Source organism: Maylandia zebra, linkage group LG3, assembly GCF_041146795.1.
Source record: "Maylandia zebra isolate NMK-2024a linkage group LG3, Mzebra_GT3a, whole genome shotgun sequence".
Taxonomy (NCBI): Eukaryota; Metazoa; Chordata; class Actinopteri; order Cichliformes; family Cichlidae; genus Maylandia; species Maylandia zebra.
In genome coordinates this window covers 57,947,496-57,966,821 of record NC_135169.1, presented here as the reverse complement: position 1 = coordinate 57,966,821, position 19,326 = coordinate 57,947,496, and the positions used below count along the sequence as shown (strand labels likewise).

The 19,326-nt window shown below is 42.4% G+C and overlaps 1 protein-coding gene across 1 annotated transcript in view; it reads right to left on the bottom strand.

Moving 5' to 3' along the window:
* LOC143416841 (protein NLRC3-like) overlaps positions 1–18,432 on the bottom strand; it is a 153,534-nt gene extending 135,102 nt beyond the window's left edge. The window contains exons 1-7 of the mRNA XM_076882485.1: positions 18,217–18,432; positions 18,040–18,132; positions 16,009–16,110; positions 14,628–14,863; positions 12,720–14,511; positions 11,033–11,209; positions 2,797–2,973 (exon numbers count right to left, since the gene is read on the bottom strand). Of these exons, the coding sequence (XP_076738600.1) occupies positions 2,797–2,973; positions 11,033–11,209; positions 12,720–14,511; positions 14,628–14,863; positions 16,009–16,110; positions 18,040–18,132; positions 18,217–18,305 (2,666 nt within the window). The 5' untranslated portion in view covers positions 18,306–18,432. The remainder of the gene's footprint in view (positions 1–2,796; positions 2,974–11,032; positions 11,210–12,719; positions 14,512–14,627; positions 14,864–16,008; positions 16,111–18,039; positions 18,133–18,216) is intronic.
* Positions 18,433–19,326: the final 894 nt, after the last annotated feature.

Here is a 19,326-nt window from a genome sequence, read left to right as displayed (position 1 = left end):
CAAGCATCTACTTAAAATCTATTTAATTTATCATCCATGATATTATTTTGTACAATTCCAATGTATTTTGTTCATCTCCCTTAAATAAACAGGCAGTCTTAAAGTATGAAATATTCATATACAAACACATATAAATGTGTGTACTGTCTCAGTGGCTGATAGTACCCCACAGGCCTCAGTGTGAGCTTGAAGACATTTATAATGTTTAAGTAGTTTAATGTGCAGGTGCTGACGATAAACACATTTTGAATGAAAGCCGGGGAACTTTGGTAGCACAGAAACAAGTGGCTATTCTTTGTGACTATATGGATCACTCACAATACCATTATTTCACACAAAGGCACCAAATTAATACTCAAAAAAGCTGCAGCAATACACACAAATATAAACAGTACTTGGTGACAACTTTGCTTTTAGCCTTTAACCCTTCTTGACTACTTTTGATGTGGCCTCTATATTTTACCTTTAAAAACAGTTTATCTTGCCAATCTGTTATTTTCTCATTTTGACCAACTGTATCAGCACAATTTATCTAAATTCAGACAAAATTTAAAATACACGTAGAAAGTGATATTTTGACTGTAAAAACCACACACATGTTTAACGAATCATCTTCATAACTTGAAATGCAAATAGAGATTGTACATTTTTAAAAATACGCACACGTTTTGCAAACAACAAAGTTATATGGTACTATTTACCAAAAAATGCAGCCAAGGCTCAGACGTTTTTCATATAATCATTTCAAACTATTTACAGAACAATCAGGTGTCAAACAATAGTTTGTGTCACTCTAACACATATGAGAACAGCACAGGGATAAACCTGCAGGTCTGACAGCAGGTGTGTCACTCAGCGTTTACACTGCAATCTGCCTTTGTTGGCTTTAAGGCAGCAACTGTGACGATCACTAGTAGAACTGACACACAAAACAAAACAACAGCTACACACTAAATACACAAGACAACAAACTAACTTGAGACCAAACACGGTAAACGTCACAAATCTCTCACGTATCAAAACTCTCTCTCTCTTTCGCTCACTTGCTCTCTCTTGCCGGTCACTCCTAAAACTTCCCCCTTTTGCTAAACAACCAAATGTCATGTTTCCATATCATTTTTGATTGGTCGACATGGTACATTTTCCCACCTATAGGGCTTTGGAGCGTGATGTCACGGGAGATGGGCCACGCCCCCTTCCGCCATGACAGTAGGCCAGCCAAAGGATACCATTTCAGCTATGGATCGTACGTGTTGTGTTGTCGGTTGCAACGTTAGATCACACGATCGTGAAGGCAAGAAGCTGGATAACGGGCTCTCTTTTCATCGTTTTCCGTCCTGGAGGCAACGTGAGGGATCCCATGTATCCGATATTACTAAACAAAGACGTCAGGCTTGGATTGCAGCGGTGAGACGAGCGGATATCGAGTTCTCTGCAATCCCCAGCTTTTTGTTGGTTTGCTCACGGCATTTTCTTTCCGGTGAGTTCTAAATTAATTCATATCACTCTTGAAAGGCTTTTAGTGTTATTTTCAACGTGCTGCGGTCATAGATAATGAGATAAAACATGCTAATGTGTGATGCTGCAGAACCACATCATGTCGACTGAGTAGCTTATGATTTGGCATTATTGCAGGCAAACCAGCATATGAAATGGATGTAACAAATCCAGACTGGGCACCAACACTGCACATGGGGCATGACGACATACCTGTATCAGACTCGGACCGGCACTCAAGGCGTACGCAACAGAAGCGAAAAAGAGCACCCATCGGAGGTAAACAACCCCCCCCCCCCTCTAAAAACATACTAAATTGCTATCACTGTACACTAATCCGCACATAACTTCCAGATGAATCACACACCTGTCATTGGAATATTGGTGTACATTTACCTTATGTCTAATTTTATCTTACAGGCTTTCGTTATGCAGCTGCAGAGTCTGAAGGTGTGCCCCGTGCAGAAGTGATTGATGAAGATCTGACAGAAGACCAACAGCAAAATCACAATGTCATGGAGGCAGTGGACAGCAGTTGTGTTGGACAAGTGGAGGTTGAGGTACCAGCTGCAAATGTGGATATACTGAAGAAATGTAAACCTTTTAAAATGATGACAGATTACAAACTCTCAGCTGTGTCTGTAATCAAACCTCTGTAACTTTGCTTCACTTCAGCAGCATCAGCTCATGTTCACATGTTGATTCATGGTTTGCTTCAGTTTTTGATGGACTGCAGAATATTTTGAAGGTTATCTGCTATAAAAAGCCAGAACAGGAAAATCTGCTTCATGTGTTTCTGTTTGATCCTCAGTGACTTTGACACAAAGGCCTCTGCTGTGATGATCACACCTCTGATCAAGTCTCACAGTGTCAGCTTTGTTTTTATACATATGGATATGTGCTGATAAATGATCAGAGTTATAATATTTCCCACTGTCTGCTGTGTGCCGTGACCTTTGACCTGCTAAAGACAGTCAGCTGTGGATTATTCATTGTTGTGTCTGATACTTAGAACTGTGAGGAAGAACACTACACAGTTAATCAGGGTCCCCTCTCTCTGAATCAGGAAAGGTGGGCAGGCAGCGTGTGGGCCGCGGGCCATACGTTGAGTCTCACTGTTTGAAATGTGAACATTGTTCTGCTGCAGTCAATGGACTAAACCAGAGAAGAAGAAAACAGACTTTACCATGAAGATCCTCAGTGTGGATCAGTATAATATCAGCCTGATGTCTGCAGTTTAGTGTCAGCACAACTTTCACATCATATTCATCTCAGCACAACTAAAACATGCTGACTGACCCCAGAGTTTCAAGTCCACATCCTGGACTCTCCAGGAAACCACACAGATGCTTCACTCCTGAATCCTGCAGCTTGTTGTTGTAGCTCAGCTCCAGCTGTCTCAGATGGGAGGGGTTGGACTTCAGTGCTGCTGCCAGATAATCACAGCTGATCTCTGACAAACCACAGCGACTCAATCTGTATAAAGAATGAAAGATGTAAGTTTATTAGACAAAGTGTGAGCTTGAAATCATTCAGTGTTTCATCATCTGTTCAGAGCTGAAGAAGGTTCAGAATGTAGAAGTTTAGAAAATGGAAACTCCAAACAGCTGACAGAGTTCATACGCCTTTGTCAGGGTCAAATTCAAGCAAGACCATGTGAAAATTAAAACACATCATCCTAGGTGAACTTAAACACCTTTGTTCCCCTTTTGTTAAGACATAGAAAAGTACACCACACAAAAATACTGCAAAAGGAAACGGTCGCCTTATATACATAGTGTATAAACTCAAAATGCACATTTCACTTCAAATTAAGATTAAGGCTTTGAACAGATCACATAGTTCAGTTCAACATATAAGACTTTAAGAATGCACAAGCATCTACTTAAAATCTATTTAATTTATCATCCATGATATTATTTTGTACAATTCCAATGTATTTTGTTCATCTCCCTTAAATAAACAGGCAGTCTTAAAGTATGAAATATTCATATACAAACACATATAAATGTGTGTACTGTCTCAGTGGCTGATAGTACCCCACAGGCCTCAGTGTGAGCTTGAAGACATTTATAATGTTTAAGTAGTTTAATGTGCAGGTGCTGACGATAAACACATTTTGAATGAAAGCCGGGGAACTTTGGTAGCACAGAAACAAGTGGCTATTCTTTGTGACTATATGGATCACTCACAATACCATTATTTCACACAAAGGCACCAAATTAATACTCAAAAAAGCTGCAGCAATACACACAAATATAACCAGTACTTGGTGACAACTTTGCTTTTAGCCTTTAACCCTTTTTGACTACTTTTGATGTGGCCTCTATATTTTACCTTTAAAAACAGTTTATCTTGCCAATCTGTTATTTTCTCATTTTGACCAACTGTATCAGCACAATTTATCTAAATTCAGACAAAATTTAAAATACAAGTAGAAAGTGATATTTTGACTGTAAAAACCACACACATGTTTAACGAATCATCTTCATAACTTGAAATGCAAATAGAGATTGTACATTTTTAAAAATACGCACACGTTTTGCAAACAACAAAGTTATATGGTACTATTTACCAAAAAATGCAGCCAAGGCTCAGACGTTTTTCATATAATCATTTCAAACTATTTACAGAACAATCAGGTGTCAAACAATAGTTTGTGTCACTCTAACACATATGAGAACAGCACAGGGATAAACCTGCAGGTCTGACAGCAGGTGTGTCACTCAGCGTTTACACTGCAATCTGCCTTTGTTGGCTTTAAGGCAGCAACTGTGACGATCACTAGTAGAACTGACACACAAAACAAAACAACAGCTACACACTAAATACACAAGACAACAAACTAACTTGAGACCAAACACGGTAAACGTCACAAATCTCTCACGTATCAAAACTCTCTCTCTCTTTCGCTCACTCGCTCTCTCTTGCCGGTCACTCCTAAAACTTCCCCCTTTTGCTAAACAACCAAATGTCATGTTTCCATATCATTTTTGATTGGTCGACATGGTACATTTTCCCACCTATAGGGCTTTGGAGCGTGATGTCACGGGAGATGGGCCATGCCCCCTTCCGCCATGACAGTAGGCCAGCCAAAGGATACCATTTCAGCTATGGATCGTACGTGTTGTGTTGTCGGTTGCAACGTTAGATCACACGATCGTGAAGGCAAGAAGCTGGATAACGGGCTCTCTTTTCATCGTTTTCCGTCCTGGAGGCAACGTGAGGGATACCATGTATCCGATATTACTAAACAAAGACGTCAGGCTTGGATTGCAGCGGTGAGACGAGCGGATATCGAGTTCTCTGCAATCCCCAGCTTTTTGTTGGTTTGCTCACGGCATTTTCTTTCCGGTGAGTTCTAAATTAATTCATATCACTCTTGAAAGGCTTTTAGTGTTATTTTCAACGTGCTGAGGTCATAGATAATGAGATAAAACATGCTAATGTGTGATGCTGCAGAACCACATCATGTCGACTGAGTAGCTTATGATTTGGCATTATTGCAGGCAAACCAGCATATGAAATGGATGTAACAAATCCAGACTGGGCACCAACACTGCACATGGGGCATGACGACATACCTGTATCAGACTCGGACCGGCACTCAAGGCGTACGCAACGGAAGCGAAAAAGAGCACCCATCGGAGGTAAACACCCCCCCCCCCCCCCCCCCCCCCCCCCTCTAAAAACATACTAAATTGCTATCACTGTACACTAATCCGCACATAACTTCCAGATGAATCACACACCTGTCATTGGAATATTGGTGTACATTTACCTTATGTCTAATTTTATCTTACAGGCTTTCGTTATGCAGCTGCAGAGTCTGAAGGTGTGCCCCGTGCAGAAGTGATTGATGAAGATCTGACAGAAGACCAACAGCAAAATCACAATGTCATGGAGGCAGTGGACAGCAGTTGTGTTGGACAAGTGGAGGTTGAGGTACCAGCTGCAAATGTGGATATACTGAAGAAATGTAAACCTTTTAAAATGATGACAGATTACAAACTCTCAGCTGTGTCTGTAATCAAACCTCTGTAACTTTGCTTCACTTCAGCAGCATCAGCTCATGTTCACATGTTGATTCATGGTTTGCTTCAGTTTTTGATGGACTGCAGAATATTTTGAAGGTTATCTGCTATAAAAAGCCAGAACAGGAAAATCTGCTTCATGTGTTTCTGTTTGATCCTCAGTGACTTTGACACAAAGGCCTCTGCTGTGATGATCACACCTCTGATCAAGTCTCACAGTGTCAGCTTTGTTTTTATACATATGGATATGTGCTGATAAATGATCAGAGTTATAATATTTCCCACTGTCTGCTGTGTGCCGTGACCTTTGACCTGCTAAAGACAGTCAGCTGTGGATTATTCATTGTTGTGTCTGATACTTAGAACTGTGAGGAAGAACACTACACAGTTAATCAGGGTCCCCTCTCTCTGAATCAGGAAAGGTGGGCAGGCCGCGTGTGGGCCGCGGGCCATACGTTGAGTCTCACTGTTTGAAATGTGAACATTGTTCTGCTGCAGTCAATGGACTAAACCAGAGAAGAAGAAAACAGACTTTACCATGAAGATCCTCAATGTGGATCAGTATAATATCAGCCTGATGTCTGCAGTTTAGTGTCAGCACAACTTTCACATCATATTCATCTCAGCACAACTAAAACATGCTGACTGACCTCAGAGTTTCAAGTCCACATCCTGGACTCTCCAGGAAACCACACAGATGCTTCACTCCTGAATCCTGCAGCTTGTTGTTGGAGCTCAGGTCCAGCTGTCTCAGATGGGAGGGGTTGGACTTCAGTGCTGCTGCCAGATAATCACAGCTGATCTCTGACAAACCACAGCTCACCAATCTGTATAAAGAATGAAAGATGTAAGTTTATTAGACAAAGTGTGAGCTTGAAATCATTCAGTGTTTCATCATCTGTTCAGAGCTGAAGAAGGTTCAGAATGTAGAAGTTTAGAAAATGGAAACTCCAAACAGCTGACAGAGTTCATACGCCTTTGTCAGGGTCAAATTCAAGCAAGACCATGTGAAAATTAAAACACATCATCCTAGGTGAACTTAAACACCTTTGTTCCCCTTTTGTTAAGACATAGAAAAGTACACCACACAAAAATACTGCAAAAGGAAACGGTCGCCTTATATACATAGTGTATAAACTCAAAATGCACATTTCACTTCAAATTAAGATTAAGGCTTTGAACAGATCACATAGTTCAGTTCAACATATAAGACTTTAAGAATGCACAAGCATCTACTTAAAATCTATTTAATTTATCATCCATGATATTATTTTGTACAATTCCAATGTATTTTGTTCATCTCCCTTAAATAAACAGGCAGTCTTAAAGTATGAAATATTCATATACAAACACATATAAATGTGTGTACTGTCTCAGTGGCTGATAGTACCCCACAGGCCTCAGTGTGAGCTTGAAGACATTTATAATGTTTAAGTAGTTTAATGTGCAGGTGCTGACGATAAACACATTTTGAATGAAAGCCGGGGAACTTTGGTAGCACAGAAACAAGTGGCTATTCTTTGTGACTATATGGATCACTCACAATACCATTATTTCACACAAAGGCACCAAATTAATACTCAAAAAAGCTGCAGCAATACACACAAATATAAACAGTACTTGGTGACAACTTTGCTTTTAGCCTTTAACCCTTCTTGACTACTTTTGATGTGGCCTCTATATTTTACCTTTAAAAACAGTTTATCTTGCCAATCTGTTATTTTCTCATTTTGACCAACTGTATCAGCACAATTTATCTAAATTCAGACAAAATTTAAAATACAAGTAGAAAGTGATATTTTGACTGTAAAAACCACACACATGTTTAACGAATCATCTTCATAACTTGAAATGCAAATAGAGATTGTACACTTTTAAAAATACGCACACGTTTTGCAAACAACAAAGTTATATGGTACTATTTACCAAAAAATGCAGCCAAGGCTCAGACGTTTTTCATATAATCATTTCAAACTATTTACAGAACAATCAGGTGTCAAACAATAGTTTGTGTCACTCTAACACATATGAGAACAGCACAGGGATAAACCTGCAGGTCTGACAGCAGGTGTGTCACTCAGCGTTTACACTGCAATCTGCCTTTGTTGGCTTTAAGGCAGCAACTGTGACGATCACTAGTAGAACTGACACACAAAACAAAACAACAGCTACACACTAAATACACAAGACAACAAACTAACTTGAGACCAAACACGGTAAACGTCACAAATCTCTCACGTATCAAAACTCTCTCTCTCTTTCGCTCACTCGCTCTCTCTTGCCGGTCACTCCTAAAACTTCCCCCTTTTGCTAAACAACCAAATGTCATGTTTCCATATCATTTTTGATTGGTCGACATGGTACATTTTCCCACCTATAGGGCTTTGGAGCGTGATGTCACGGGAGATGGGCCATGCCCCCTTCCGCCATGACAGTAGGCCAGCCAAAGGATACCATTTCAGCTATGGATCGTACGTGTTGTGTTGTCGGTTGCAACGTTAGATCACACGATCGTGAAGGCAAGAAGCTGGATAACGGGCTCTCTTTTCATCGTTTTCCATCCTGGAGGCAACGTGAGGGATCCCATGTATCCGATATTACTAAACAAAGACGTCAGGCTTGGATTGCAGCGGTGAGACGAGCGGATATCGAGTTCTCTGCAATCCCCAGCTTTTTGTTGGTTTGCTCACGGCATTTTCTTTCCGGTGAGTTCTAAATTAATTCATATCACTCTTGAAAGGCTTTTAGTGTTATTTTCAACGTGCTGAGGTCATAGATAATGAGATAAAACATGCTAATGTGTGATGCTGCAGAACCACATCATGTCGACTGAGTAGCTTATGATTTGGCATTATTGCAGGCAAACCAGCATATGAAATGGATGTAACAAATCCAGACTGGGAACCAACACTGCACATGGGGCATGACGACATACCTGTATCAGACTCGGACCGGCACTCAAGGCGTACGCAACGGAAGCGAAAAAGAGCACCCATCGGAGGTAAACAACCCCCCCCCCCTCTAAAAACATACTAAATTGCTATCACTGTACACTAATCCGCACATAACTTCCAGATGAATCACACACCTGTCATTGGAATATTGGTGTACATTTACCTTATGTCTAATTTTATCTTACAGGCTTTCGTTATGCAGCTGCAGAGTCTGAAGGTGTGCCCCGTGCAGAAGTGATTGATGAAGATCTGACAGAAGACCAACAGCAAAATCACAATGTCATGGAGGCAGTGGACAGCAGTTGTGTTGGACAAGTGGAGGTTGAGGTACCAGCTGCAAATGTGGATATACTGAAGAAATGTAAACCTTTTAAAATGATGACAGATTACAAACTCTCAGCTGTGTCTGTAATCAAACCTCTGTAACTTTGCTTCACTTCAGCAGCATCAGCTCATGTTCACATGTTGATTCATGGTTTGCTTCAGTTTTTGATGGACTGCAGAATATTTTGAAGGTTATCTGCTATAAAAAGCCAGAACAGGAAAATCTGCTTCATGTGTTTCTGTTTGATCCTCAGTGACTTTGACACAAAGGCCTCTGCTGTGATGATCACACCTCTGATCAAGTCTCACAGTGTCAGCTTTGTTTTTATACATATGGATATGTGCTGATAAATGATCAGAGTTATAATATTTCCCACTGTCTGCTGTGTGCCGTGACCTTTGACCTGCTAAAGACAGTCAGCTGTGGATTATTCATTGTTGTGTCTGATACTTAGAACTGTGAGGAAGAACACTACACAGTTAATCAGGGTCCCCTCTCTCTGAATCAGGAAAGGTGGGCAGGCCGCGTGTGGGCCGCGGGCCATACGTTGAGTCTCACTGTTTGAAATGTGAACATTGTTCTGCTGCAGTCAATGGACTAAACCAGAGAAGAAGAAAACAGACTTTACCATGAAGATCCTCAGTGTGGATCAGTATAATATCAGCCTGATGTCTGCAGTTTAGTGTCAGCACAACTTTCACATCATATTCATCTCAGCACAACTAAAACATGCTGACTGACCTCAGAGTTTCAAGTCCACATCCTGGACTCTCCAGGAAACCACACAGATGCTTCACTCCTGAATCCTGCAGCTTGTTGTTGAAGCTCAGGTCCAGCTGTCTCAGTTGGGAGGGGTTGGACTTCAGTGCTGCTGCCAGATAATCACAGCTGATCTCTGACAAACCACAGTCCATCAATCTGTATAAAGAATGAAAGATGTAAGTTTATTAGACAAAGTGTGAGCTTGAAATCATTCAGTGTTTCATCATCTGTTCAGAGCTGAAGAAGGTTCAGAATGTAGAAGTTTAGAAAATGGAAACTCCAAACAGCTGAAGCCAACAGGAAGCAGCTTCAAACAAACACAACAAGAGAAAAAACTCTGAATGTTTCACATTAAAGTCGTACATTTATCACAAAGCTCAATTATGTGACAGACATTTCATCCCATGTCAGTTTGGCCTCATCCTGGGCCGGATTATCCGGCACACACTCTGACCACAGGCCCAGGGGCCACGCACAGCTGGGCTCCATCCAAGAGACAGCAAACAAACCAACACAATAATAAAAAGCACCATGTGATCTTCTTACATCTTCAAGACAAACATAGTAAAAACATGAGCACATTTGTTTCCTGATAAAATGATGTGACAGGTAGAACAGAGTAAAGTGGTGGTGTTACAGCCTTTCTCCCCTCTGCTGCCGAGGCTGTTAGTCTCTCCCAAACTCAGCTATAGGACTTCCAAATGAATGAAAGCAGCAGAAGTGGCTTTACAAATGAAAGAGGAAGAGGAGAAGAAGAGGAGAGGGAGGCCACCCTGACCATCACTCCAGCTGAAAACATCACACTTCCATTAAAGTTGGTGAGGAAATGTTGAGCAGGATGAGCTGATGGCTAATCTGGAGGCTGTAGCAGCAGCTCACAGTCACAGTGGGTTTCCACTCATGAAAAAGCTCTGGCTGCTTCATTTCTCATCTCATATCAGAGACTTTAATGCTTCACTGAAGCTGTACTGTGATGCTTCCATAATCCAGTGAGGCCTCCATAATGGTTTCAGCTGTTCTGTACACACACTGTGTGCCCTGTATGGCTCAAAGTCTCTGCAGCCTGTTTTTATCTGCTATCATCAGATCTTCATCATCCTCATTCACATCCCTCACACACTCTACAGCCTCATCAGCACCGACTTCATCTTCACTGACTGATGGAGCACAACATGAACCTGTGGAGGCTGAAACACTGTCCTGTCAAACATCTCCCCGTCACCACTCCACTTCTGTCAGCCTTTAAATGAACCCTGCTCAAGTCTGTCACTTCTGTTTGGAGCCAAAAGGAAAAACTGTTGTTCAGTCGTTTGGAAAGACAACATTTCTGAAAGCACTCAAACTTCTTCACATTTGTCTTCAGACACATCCTGAACATTTAGGAACTGAAGAAAGTTTCAAACATCAATCAAAGACCTGAAATATAGAAAAACAACAACAGCTGCAGTCAGTGAACTCACCTCAGAGTCTCCAGTCGACAGTTTGGACTCTCCAGTCCAGCACACAGAAGCTTCATCCCTGAATCCTGGAGGCCATCATTTCCACTCATGTCCAGCTCTGTCAGATGGGAGGGGCTGGACTTCAGAGCTGAGGCCACAACTTCACAGTGAGACTCTGAGAGTCCACACCGAGTCAGTCTGTGATGATAGAAAATATAAAATGTGTTATTATAAAAGCAGAAAATCTGCATTATAAACACAGACTGAATGTATATGAAGACAAAACAGAGTGAGGTCATAATCTGATGAATCTGCTCTTCACATCTGTGCTTCAGCTCCTCTTACTGTGTTTGACATGACACAACGATTGAGTCTCTCTCAGACCTGCAGACTTTTAATGAGAATCTTTGTTTGGCTTTAATCTGCAGATGAAGGAGGAAGATGGTGTCACATTTAGGCTTCCATAATGTCCACAGTCTGTCACTGAGATCTGATCCAGAGTCAGAGTGAAGACACACATTTGGACTGTTTCCTGTTTTGACTCCAGAACATTTTGAATGAGTTCAGCTCAGTGAAGAGTTCCAGCTGGAAAGATGATCTCTGTTTGCTACCTGCTGTCAGGTACGACTGTTCACGTCCACACGCAGGAAAAACCTGCTGACTGTTACCAAACGGAGCAGAAATCTCATCACTGGACAATAATGATGAATGAACTCAGAGCTGCTGATATCAGATCTGATTTCAGGGGAACTAAACACAGAAATGATTGGCTCATTTGAGCTTTCTGAGCCATTATCTGCTGCTGTGTCGCTAGTTGGCAGAAAATGATTTGTATTCCTGTTCAGGGCTTCAGTGTTTATGAGTCCAGATCCAGGTGACAGCAAGTCAAAATGATGTTACCTGTCTGTGTCCAGCAGCAGCCTGTATTCACTTTGAATATTGTTATAACCTGACATGGATCAGTTTGTCTTTGATTGGTTTGTAAAGGTCACTGTTTCCATTGGACCTGAGTGACGTACAAAGACAGAGAGGGAGAGAAAGGAGAGAGAGGATGGAGACAGCAAAGAGAGAGCAAACACAAACAGGTGAGAGTGGACAGGTGACCAAGGTCAGCAACCAATCAGAGAGCTTCTGTTTGACCCACAGTCACTGATGATGACTGCACATAACCAAGCAGTGTGTTACTCTGATATCAAATATGGATCCTGCTCTTATAATAATGATCATCAGATGATATTATTGTGTTATTTTGTAGCTGAATACGATGTTTGTGTGATTATCAGTGAAAGAAGCAGTGAGGAGGATGGAGAGAGAGAGAGGACAGAGGCTGAAGTTAGAAACACTAAAAGGATTTTTCATGGATTTCATGGATGATTTGAGTGATTTCCAGCAGGACACTTAAACATGTCAGTGGACGTCCTAAAGAACATATTCACTGATATGAAACGTGTCATTGAACAGGATTAATATCAGTGGAAACATGGTGGAAACAGCTGTGACTGCATGGATGTGACACACTTCAAATCTGTTCTCCACTCTTGGATTTGGGATCCATGGAGCTGCTGCTGAGTCTGTACAATAAAGGAATGGTGTGGAAGGTTGCAGCGTACGGACACAAACACTTTGTGCTTACAATCTGATTTTATTTTCAACATTAAACTACTAACCTACACTAATTAATGATGTTAATGATCACATCTGGACTCACCCAGCCTTTCTGCAGTTCCTCACAGCTGGAATCAGTCTCTGTCGTCCCCGTTCTGATGTTTTGTACTTCAACAGGTCCAACTCATCCAGAACCTCCTCTGACATCTGCAGCATGAAGGCCAGAGCTGAGCACTGGATCTCAGAGAGTTCCTTCTCTGATCTGTTCTCTGACTTCAGGAACTCTTGGATCTCCTGATGTACTGAGAGGTCGTTCATCTCCATCAGACAGTGGAAGATGTTGATGCTTCTGTCAGGAGGGATTTCATAACTGTTCATCTCCTTCAGGTTGTTGATGACTCTCTGGATGGTTCCTGGACTGATCTCTGTCTGACCCAGCAGACCTACTAAGAGTCTCTGGTTGGACTCCAGACAGAGGCCATGAAGGAAGCGAACAAACAGGTCCAGGTGGCCATTTTTACTCTCGAGGGATTTATACATGACTCTGTTCAGAAAATCATCCAGAGATGATTTCCAATAGTTTTGACCCAGAAGGTTCTTCAGCACCTCTGTCTTCCTGTTGATGTGACAGTGGAACATGTAGACAGCAGCCAGAAACTCCTGAATGCTCAGATGAACAAAGCAGTAGACTGGTTTCTGGAAGATCACACACTCTCTTTTGAAGATCTCTGTACAAACTCCTGAGTACACCGAGGCCTCTGTCACATCCAGACCACACTGCTCCAGGTCTTCTTGGTAGAACATGATGTTTCCTTTCTCCAGATGTTCAAACGCCAGCCTCCCCAGCTTCAGAAGAACTTCCCTGTCAGCCTCCGTCAGCTCCTGTGGACTCGTCTCATGTCCCTCATGGTACTTGTTCTTCTTCCTCTTTGTCTGAACCAGCAGGAAGTGTGAGTACATGTCAGTCAGGGTCTTGGGCAGCTCTCCTCTCTGCTCTGTAGTCAACATGTGCTCCAGAACTGTAGCAGTGATCCAGCAGAAGACTGGGATACTACACATGATGTGGAGGCTCCTGGATGTCTTCATGTGGGAGATGATTCTGCTGGACAGCTCTTCATCACTGAATCTCCTCCTGAAGTACTCCTCCTTCTGGGCGTCAGTGAAGCCTCGTACTTCTGTTAGCCTGTCAACACATGTAGGAGGGATCTGATTGGCTGCTGCGGGTCGGGAAGTTATCCAGACGAGAGCCGAGGGAAGCAGATTCCCCTGGATGAGGTTTGTCAGCAGCTGGCTGACTGATGACTTCTGTGTGACATCAGACAGCAGCTTCCTGTTGGTGAAATCCAATGAAAGTCTGCTTTCATCCAGGCCGTCAAAGATGAACAAAAGCTGAGAGACAGCCAGCTTCTCTGCTGTGACCTTCTGTAATGTTGGATGGAAAACATGGAGCAGCTCCAGAAGACTGTACTGCTCATCTCTGATCAGGTTCAGCTCCCTGAATGAAAGCAGAACCACCACACTGACATGTTGGTTCTCCAAGCCCTCTGCCCAGTCCAGAGTGAACTTCTGCACTGAGAAGGTTTTTCCAACACCAGCCACGCCGTTGGTCAGAACCACTCTGATGGGTCTCTGTTGGTCAGGTAAGGCTTTAAAGATGTCCTGGCACCTGATTGGAGCGTCATGGAGGGCGTCCATCTTGGAAGCTGTCTCCAGCTGCCTCACCTCATGTTGGGTATGAACCTCTTCACTCTGTCCCTCTGTGATGTAGAGCTCAGTGTAGATCCTGTTGAGGAGGGTTCTACTTCCTGTTTCATCACTTCCTTCAGTCACACGTTCACATCTCCTCCTCAGACTGATCTTATGTTCATCTAAAACCTCCTGCAGACCAACATCTGCTGAAAGAAAGAAAAACAATGAGACTAAAGAGAAAGAAAACTCTTCAATGTCTGAACAACACAAGAAGTCCAGTTTTCAGAAATGAGTCCATCAGCAGACAGATGTTCAGTCTTACTTTGTACACAGCTGCTCTGACTGGCTGTCTGCAGTCCAGCTCTGCTTCTGGATCTTTCTCCACACTGGGGACAGGACGAGTCTCCTGATGAAGCAGACTGGTCCCAGTATGAGGAGATGCACTGTCTGCAGAACCAGTGTCCACAGCTGGTAGAGACTGGATCCTTCAGGACGTCCTGACACAAAGCACAGCAGGACAGCTGCTCCTCCTCACAAACACCACTCCTCTTCCTCTCTCTGTGAACACATTTCTTCATCACTAAAACATTTACTGTCAGTGAAAAACATCCAGATGTGACGTAACTGCAGTTCCTTTGATGTCATCAACACTAATGAGCTGCTCTTCCTGTCTGCCTGTCTCATTAAACACTGAGTGATGAATACAAACTCAGCACTTCATGCAGACTTCCTGACTTCACAATAAAAGCTTTCCATCAGAGAGAGACAGTTATGACTTTCACTGTTTTACAGCCGCTGTGTGCAGATTATCTGGGTCAGTTCACTCTGAAGCAGCTTAGAAGTGTCCGTGTAGAGCCGTGGTCTGACACACAGAGACTTCTGATTTTCTCTATTTAAACAAACATGATGAAGATGAGCAGGTTTCTCTTCTAGTATAAACTCTGTGTCTCTCTGGCTGGCTCATGATGGCTTTTCAGGTTTTATGTTTTGCTCTCTCCTGCTAGCGTTTTGCCTGCCTGGGTGGAGCTTGTAATGGCCTCTCGCTCTTGGTCCACACAGTTATGATGATAACAGTACCTGTTGCTGATTCACCTGGGCTTACCGGTAACCATGGGTTAGCTTGTGTGACTGGTGTTTACACCAATGAAATCTAAATCACACTAATGTGTCCTCCAAGGTGTTTGGTGGGAGCACTGAGTGAAATATAAGAGCTCTGGTAAAATAACAAACAGGGCTGTGAGAGCAACTGAAGTGATAAAAATACTGTTTAAAGATAAAAAACACTTTGATGTTCTCTCGTCACCTAACAAAGTCCAAACCCTGTGAACTATTTTAGCTTTAATAATTGTGGATTCAGGTATCCTGAACCCATCTTTGGACATTTGTAGTTAAATATTTTAAAACTCCATCAGAGACTCCTGATGTGGCTGTTTGGAGAAGGAAAAGAGGGACAAAGTGGAGCGTCGAGCTGAGGCTTCATTCACTGCAAACCTACAGTTATGTTTCCTTATTTCTGCTGTTTGCATGTTCACAGCTGAAATAAAGCTGCCTCTTTGACTTCATCCTGTTGTGTTTGGGTCCAATCCTGCCTGCCACACAGCGCTACAGGACAAAGTCTAAGATTTTCATCTTTTTAATGAATCTTTGGTCATATTTATCCAGGAAAACACAAACATGTAAAGGAGTCATCACAGGTCTCTGACCTCGTTGGTCCAGGTTCATCACTGAAGTCTGGAGGTTGATGTTTGGACCGGTCACTCCTTATAGACGGACAGCTGGATCCTGCAGACTGTGACCTCTGACCTCTGCAGACACAAACATGTTTTATTCAATGATCAATTCTCTGATGAAGTGATTGAAGCAGCTGTGATCACTAGAGATGGACCGATCCGATATTACGTATCGGTATCGGTCCGATACTGACCTAAATTACTGGATCGGATATCGGAGAAAAATAAAAAATGTAATCCGATCCATTAAATATCACGAAAGCACCTCACAAAACTTGCAACACGCCGGAACTCGCCTCAGAACGTTAGCAGTATACATCACGTGATAGAGCGGCTGTGGCACGCGGGACCTGTGGTGGTCTGGATAGCATTTGGAGCTTCGCTAGCAACCTGGCATTTCATCTCCGACAAAGTTATCCCGAGAGAAGTAAAGCAAGTGTGTAAGTCCATCTCTGAATGTTTGTAAAGCATTCCTGCGTTAAGCTTAACAAGCGACTGCCTCTTCTTGCTGCTACTTCAATCATGAAACTGCTTAACGATCAGCTGATCGGCTTTTCTGTCGCGACTCCGTCTCTCTTCTTTGTTTTTGGCCCACTTTGCACCAGAAAGAAGAAACCAGCGGCTGAACAACAGCAGCACGTTTAAGCTTGATAAGCTGTTGTTAGAATTTATTTAATATTACTTTCTACACCAGGATCCTTTTCTACGCAGCTGATGGCTGTAATAAGTAGTAAGCTATAGTACTTTTTCCTTTGGGAAGGTACCATCTGTGCAGTCTGCAATTTTGTTGAAGAAAGATGTTGAATCTATTTAATATTTCTTGAAAAATAATTGATTTCTGTGCATTTTTTTTTCACACTGCATCAAATTAAGGTTGATTACGGCGATTAAGCATCATGAGGTGGAGCGTGAGGGGTGGTTCCCTATTTTTTATTTATTTATTTTTGTTGTTGCTGGGAGTTGGAACCCTATTAGTTAGGTTGCTTAATATTTACGCTAAGTACTGTTTAAACTACCAGAATAGGGAGGATGGTGTAGGTTTAAGTTTATTAGATTGATCAGTATTGCTGAACTATGAAATATTTTTTTTGCATACAGGTATAACAGAATAGTTTTAGTGTAGTTGTTGTTTTAAACTTGAGTATGAACTTGCAGACTTGCAAAATGCAGCAAGATATTTAAAAAACAGTTTTGTTGATTAAAAAACACTATATCGGATTCATATCGGTATCGGCAGATATCCAAATTTATGATATCGGTATCGGTATCGGACATAAAAAAAGTGGTATCGTGCCATCTCTAGTGATCACACAGACTGCAGATAATGCAGCTGCTTCCTGTCAGTAACAGTCCTCTTAGATTAGAGTTCAGCTTTTTACAGGAAAACAAATGTCCCTGAATGCAACAGTGAGACACAGTCTGCCTGTGTGGCTGTGATAGCTGCCGTTAGGAGCGCTCATGTGTTTGCAGTTAGACGAGGAGATGTTACCATCATGGACACGTTAACAAATCCTGCAGCATCACGTGGCACAAACACTTTGTGTTCCTGTCATCTGCAAGCAACAGGAAGTTCATTAATAAAGGCGGGATGGAGACGTGACTGTGATGGTTCTCCTTCATCCAGCTGTTACACACATCTGGGCTCACACGACGAGCCTTTGTCTAATACAGCAGCTGCTCTCTGAACACTTTTCTGAAGAGGAGCTGCACAAACTTTTGTTTGCTTTCTAGAGCAGCGTATCAAAGTCAAACTACCCACTGCTAGCAGCTGTTTCTATCATAGTTTAGGATCCAGATGTGTGAGGTCTAGATTTACACCTCTGATTAAAATACATAGTTAAAAACAGCCAATTGAGTCCAAATGTGTCTTAAACCAGATAAACTGACAGTTACAGCTGAGCCTGTGTGTCCTTGGAGACACTGCTCTGCTACAGAGATGCATTTTAGAAACCAGGAAACATCAAAATCATTTAAATCAGAGAGTTCTTGTTACTAACAGCTCACCTCGCTGCAGCAGAGACTTTGAAATTAATGAAGTCATCTTTAGACACGTCACTCTTACAGGACACACAGCTGGGTGGAGGTCCAGGCTGGTTCCTGTGAATAATGATGGAGCAGTGATGTGAGTGCTGAGCTGTGACATGGAGAAGAGTCATGGACAGTTAGAGATGGTCATCTCACCTCTGAGCTTTGGTCTGGCTCTCATGTTCCCCACACAGAGTGCTTTTAGAGGGAGGGACTCCCTCCTCTCTGTCCTCACACTGATCCATGCTGCTCAATTCACATCAGCTCACACACACTTTCTACCTTCACCTGCAGAGGAAACACAAATCATTCATGTGCACATCAACTGAGAGCTGCAGAGGTCGTGTCTGATGTGTTGGACTAACATCCATCTGAGACGCAGCTTTCATCAGTTCACTACAAAAAGTGTCAAAGAGCCGAGTTCAGCCTCCAAATCCTCCATTACTGTAGTCCTACAAAGGTCAAACATGGCTGCAGAGAGCAGCTTTATGTCAGTAACAACATCCAGGACCGAGCTGACTGCTTACAGAGTTCATACTCTAACTGCTAGCTGCTCTGCTAGCTAAGCTAACTCAGTAACAGTGACTCTGACAGCAGTTACTGTGGAACAGCGGCCGAGCTCAGGACACATTCAGTGTGTTTAGTCTGAGTCCTGGACTCTGATTCAATGGATTCAATCCAGCTCAGAGTTTCATGTGTTCATCAGAATAAAATACATGTACTAATATAACAGAAGTAATGCTCTGAATGCAGGACTGTAATGGAGGATAAATAAGGTTTTTACAGCCTGAAAGAAACATTCAGTTCATATATTTGTAGACAGTGAAGCAGTTTTTAATACTGCAGCTGTTTCCTTCACCTGTGTGTGTGTGAGCCACACCTTCATGTGCTGCTTTAGAAATATGTGGTCTGACTGCTCAGACTGAGTCTAGGAGGAAAGTTCACACGCTGGAGAAAGTTTTGTTCCTAACTTTGTCAGAGTTCGGCTCCAAAGACAAAGAAGACGGAGCTCACAGTCTGTAGATGGTCCTCAGTGTGTGTGTGAAGCACACAGGAGTGTGTTTATGTCAGCAAATCAGTGTGTGTGAAGAGTCTGAGGGAGTGTGTGAATGAGACTAAACACTGAAACCAACAGTCCAAGAAAAGCGTCTGGATTCCTTTAAGTTTAACTTAAAGAAGTCCAGACGCTTTTCTTTTTGTCTCCATAATGTCTCCATAATGCTGCAATGTTATCTGCCCCAGAAACACTGTGCAGAAGCTCTGATG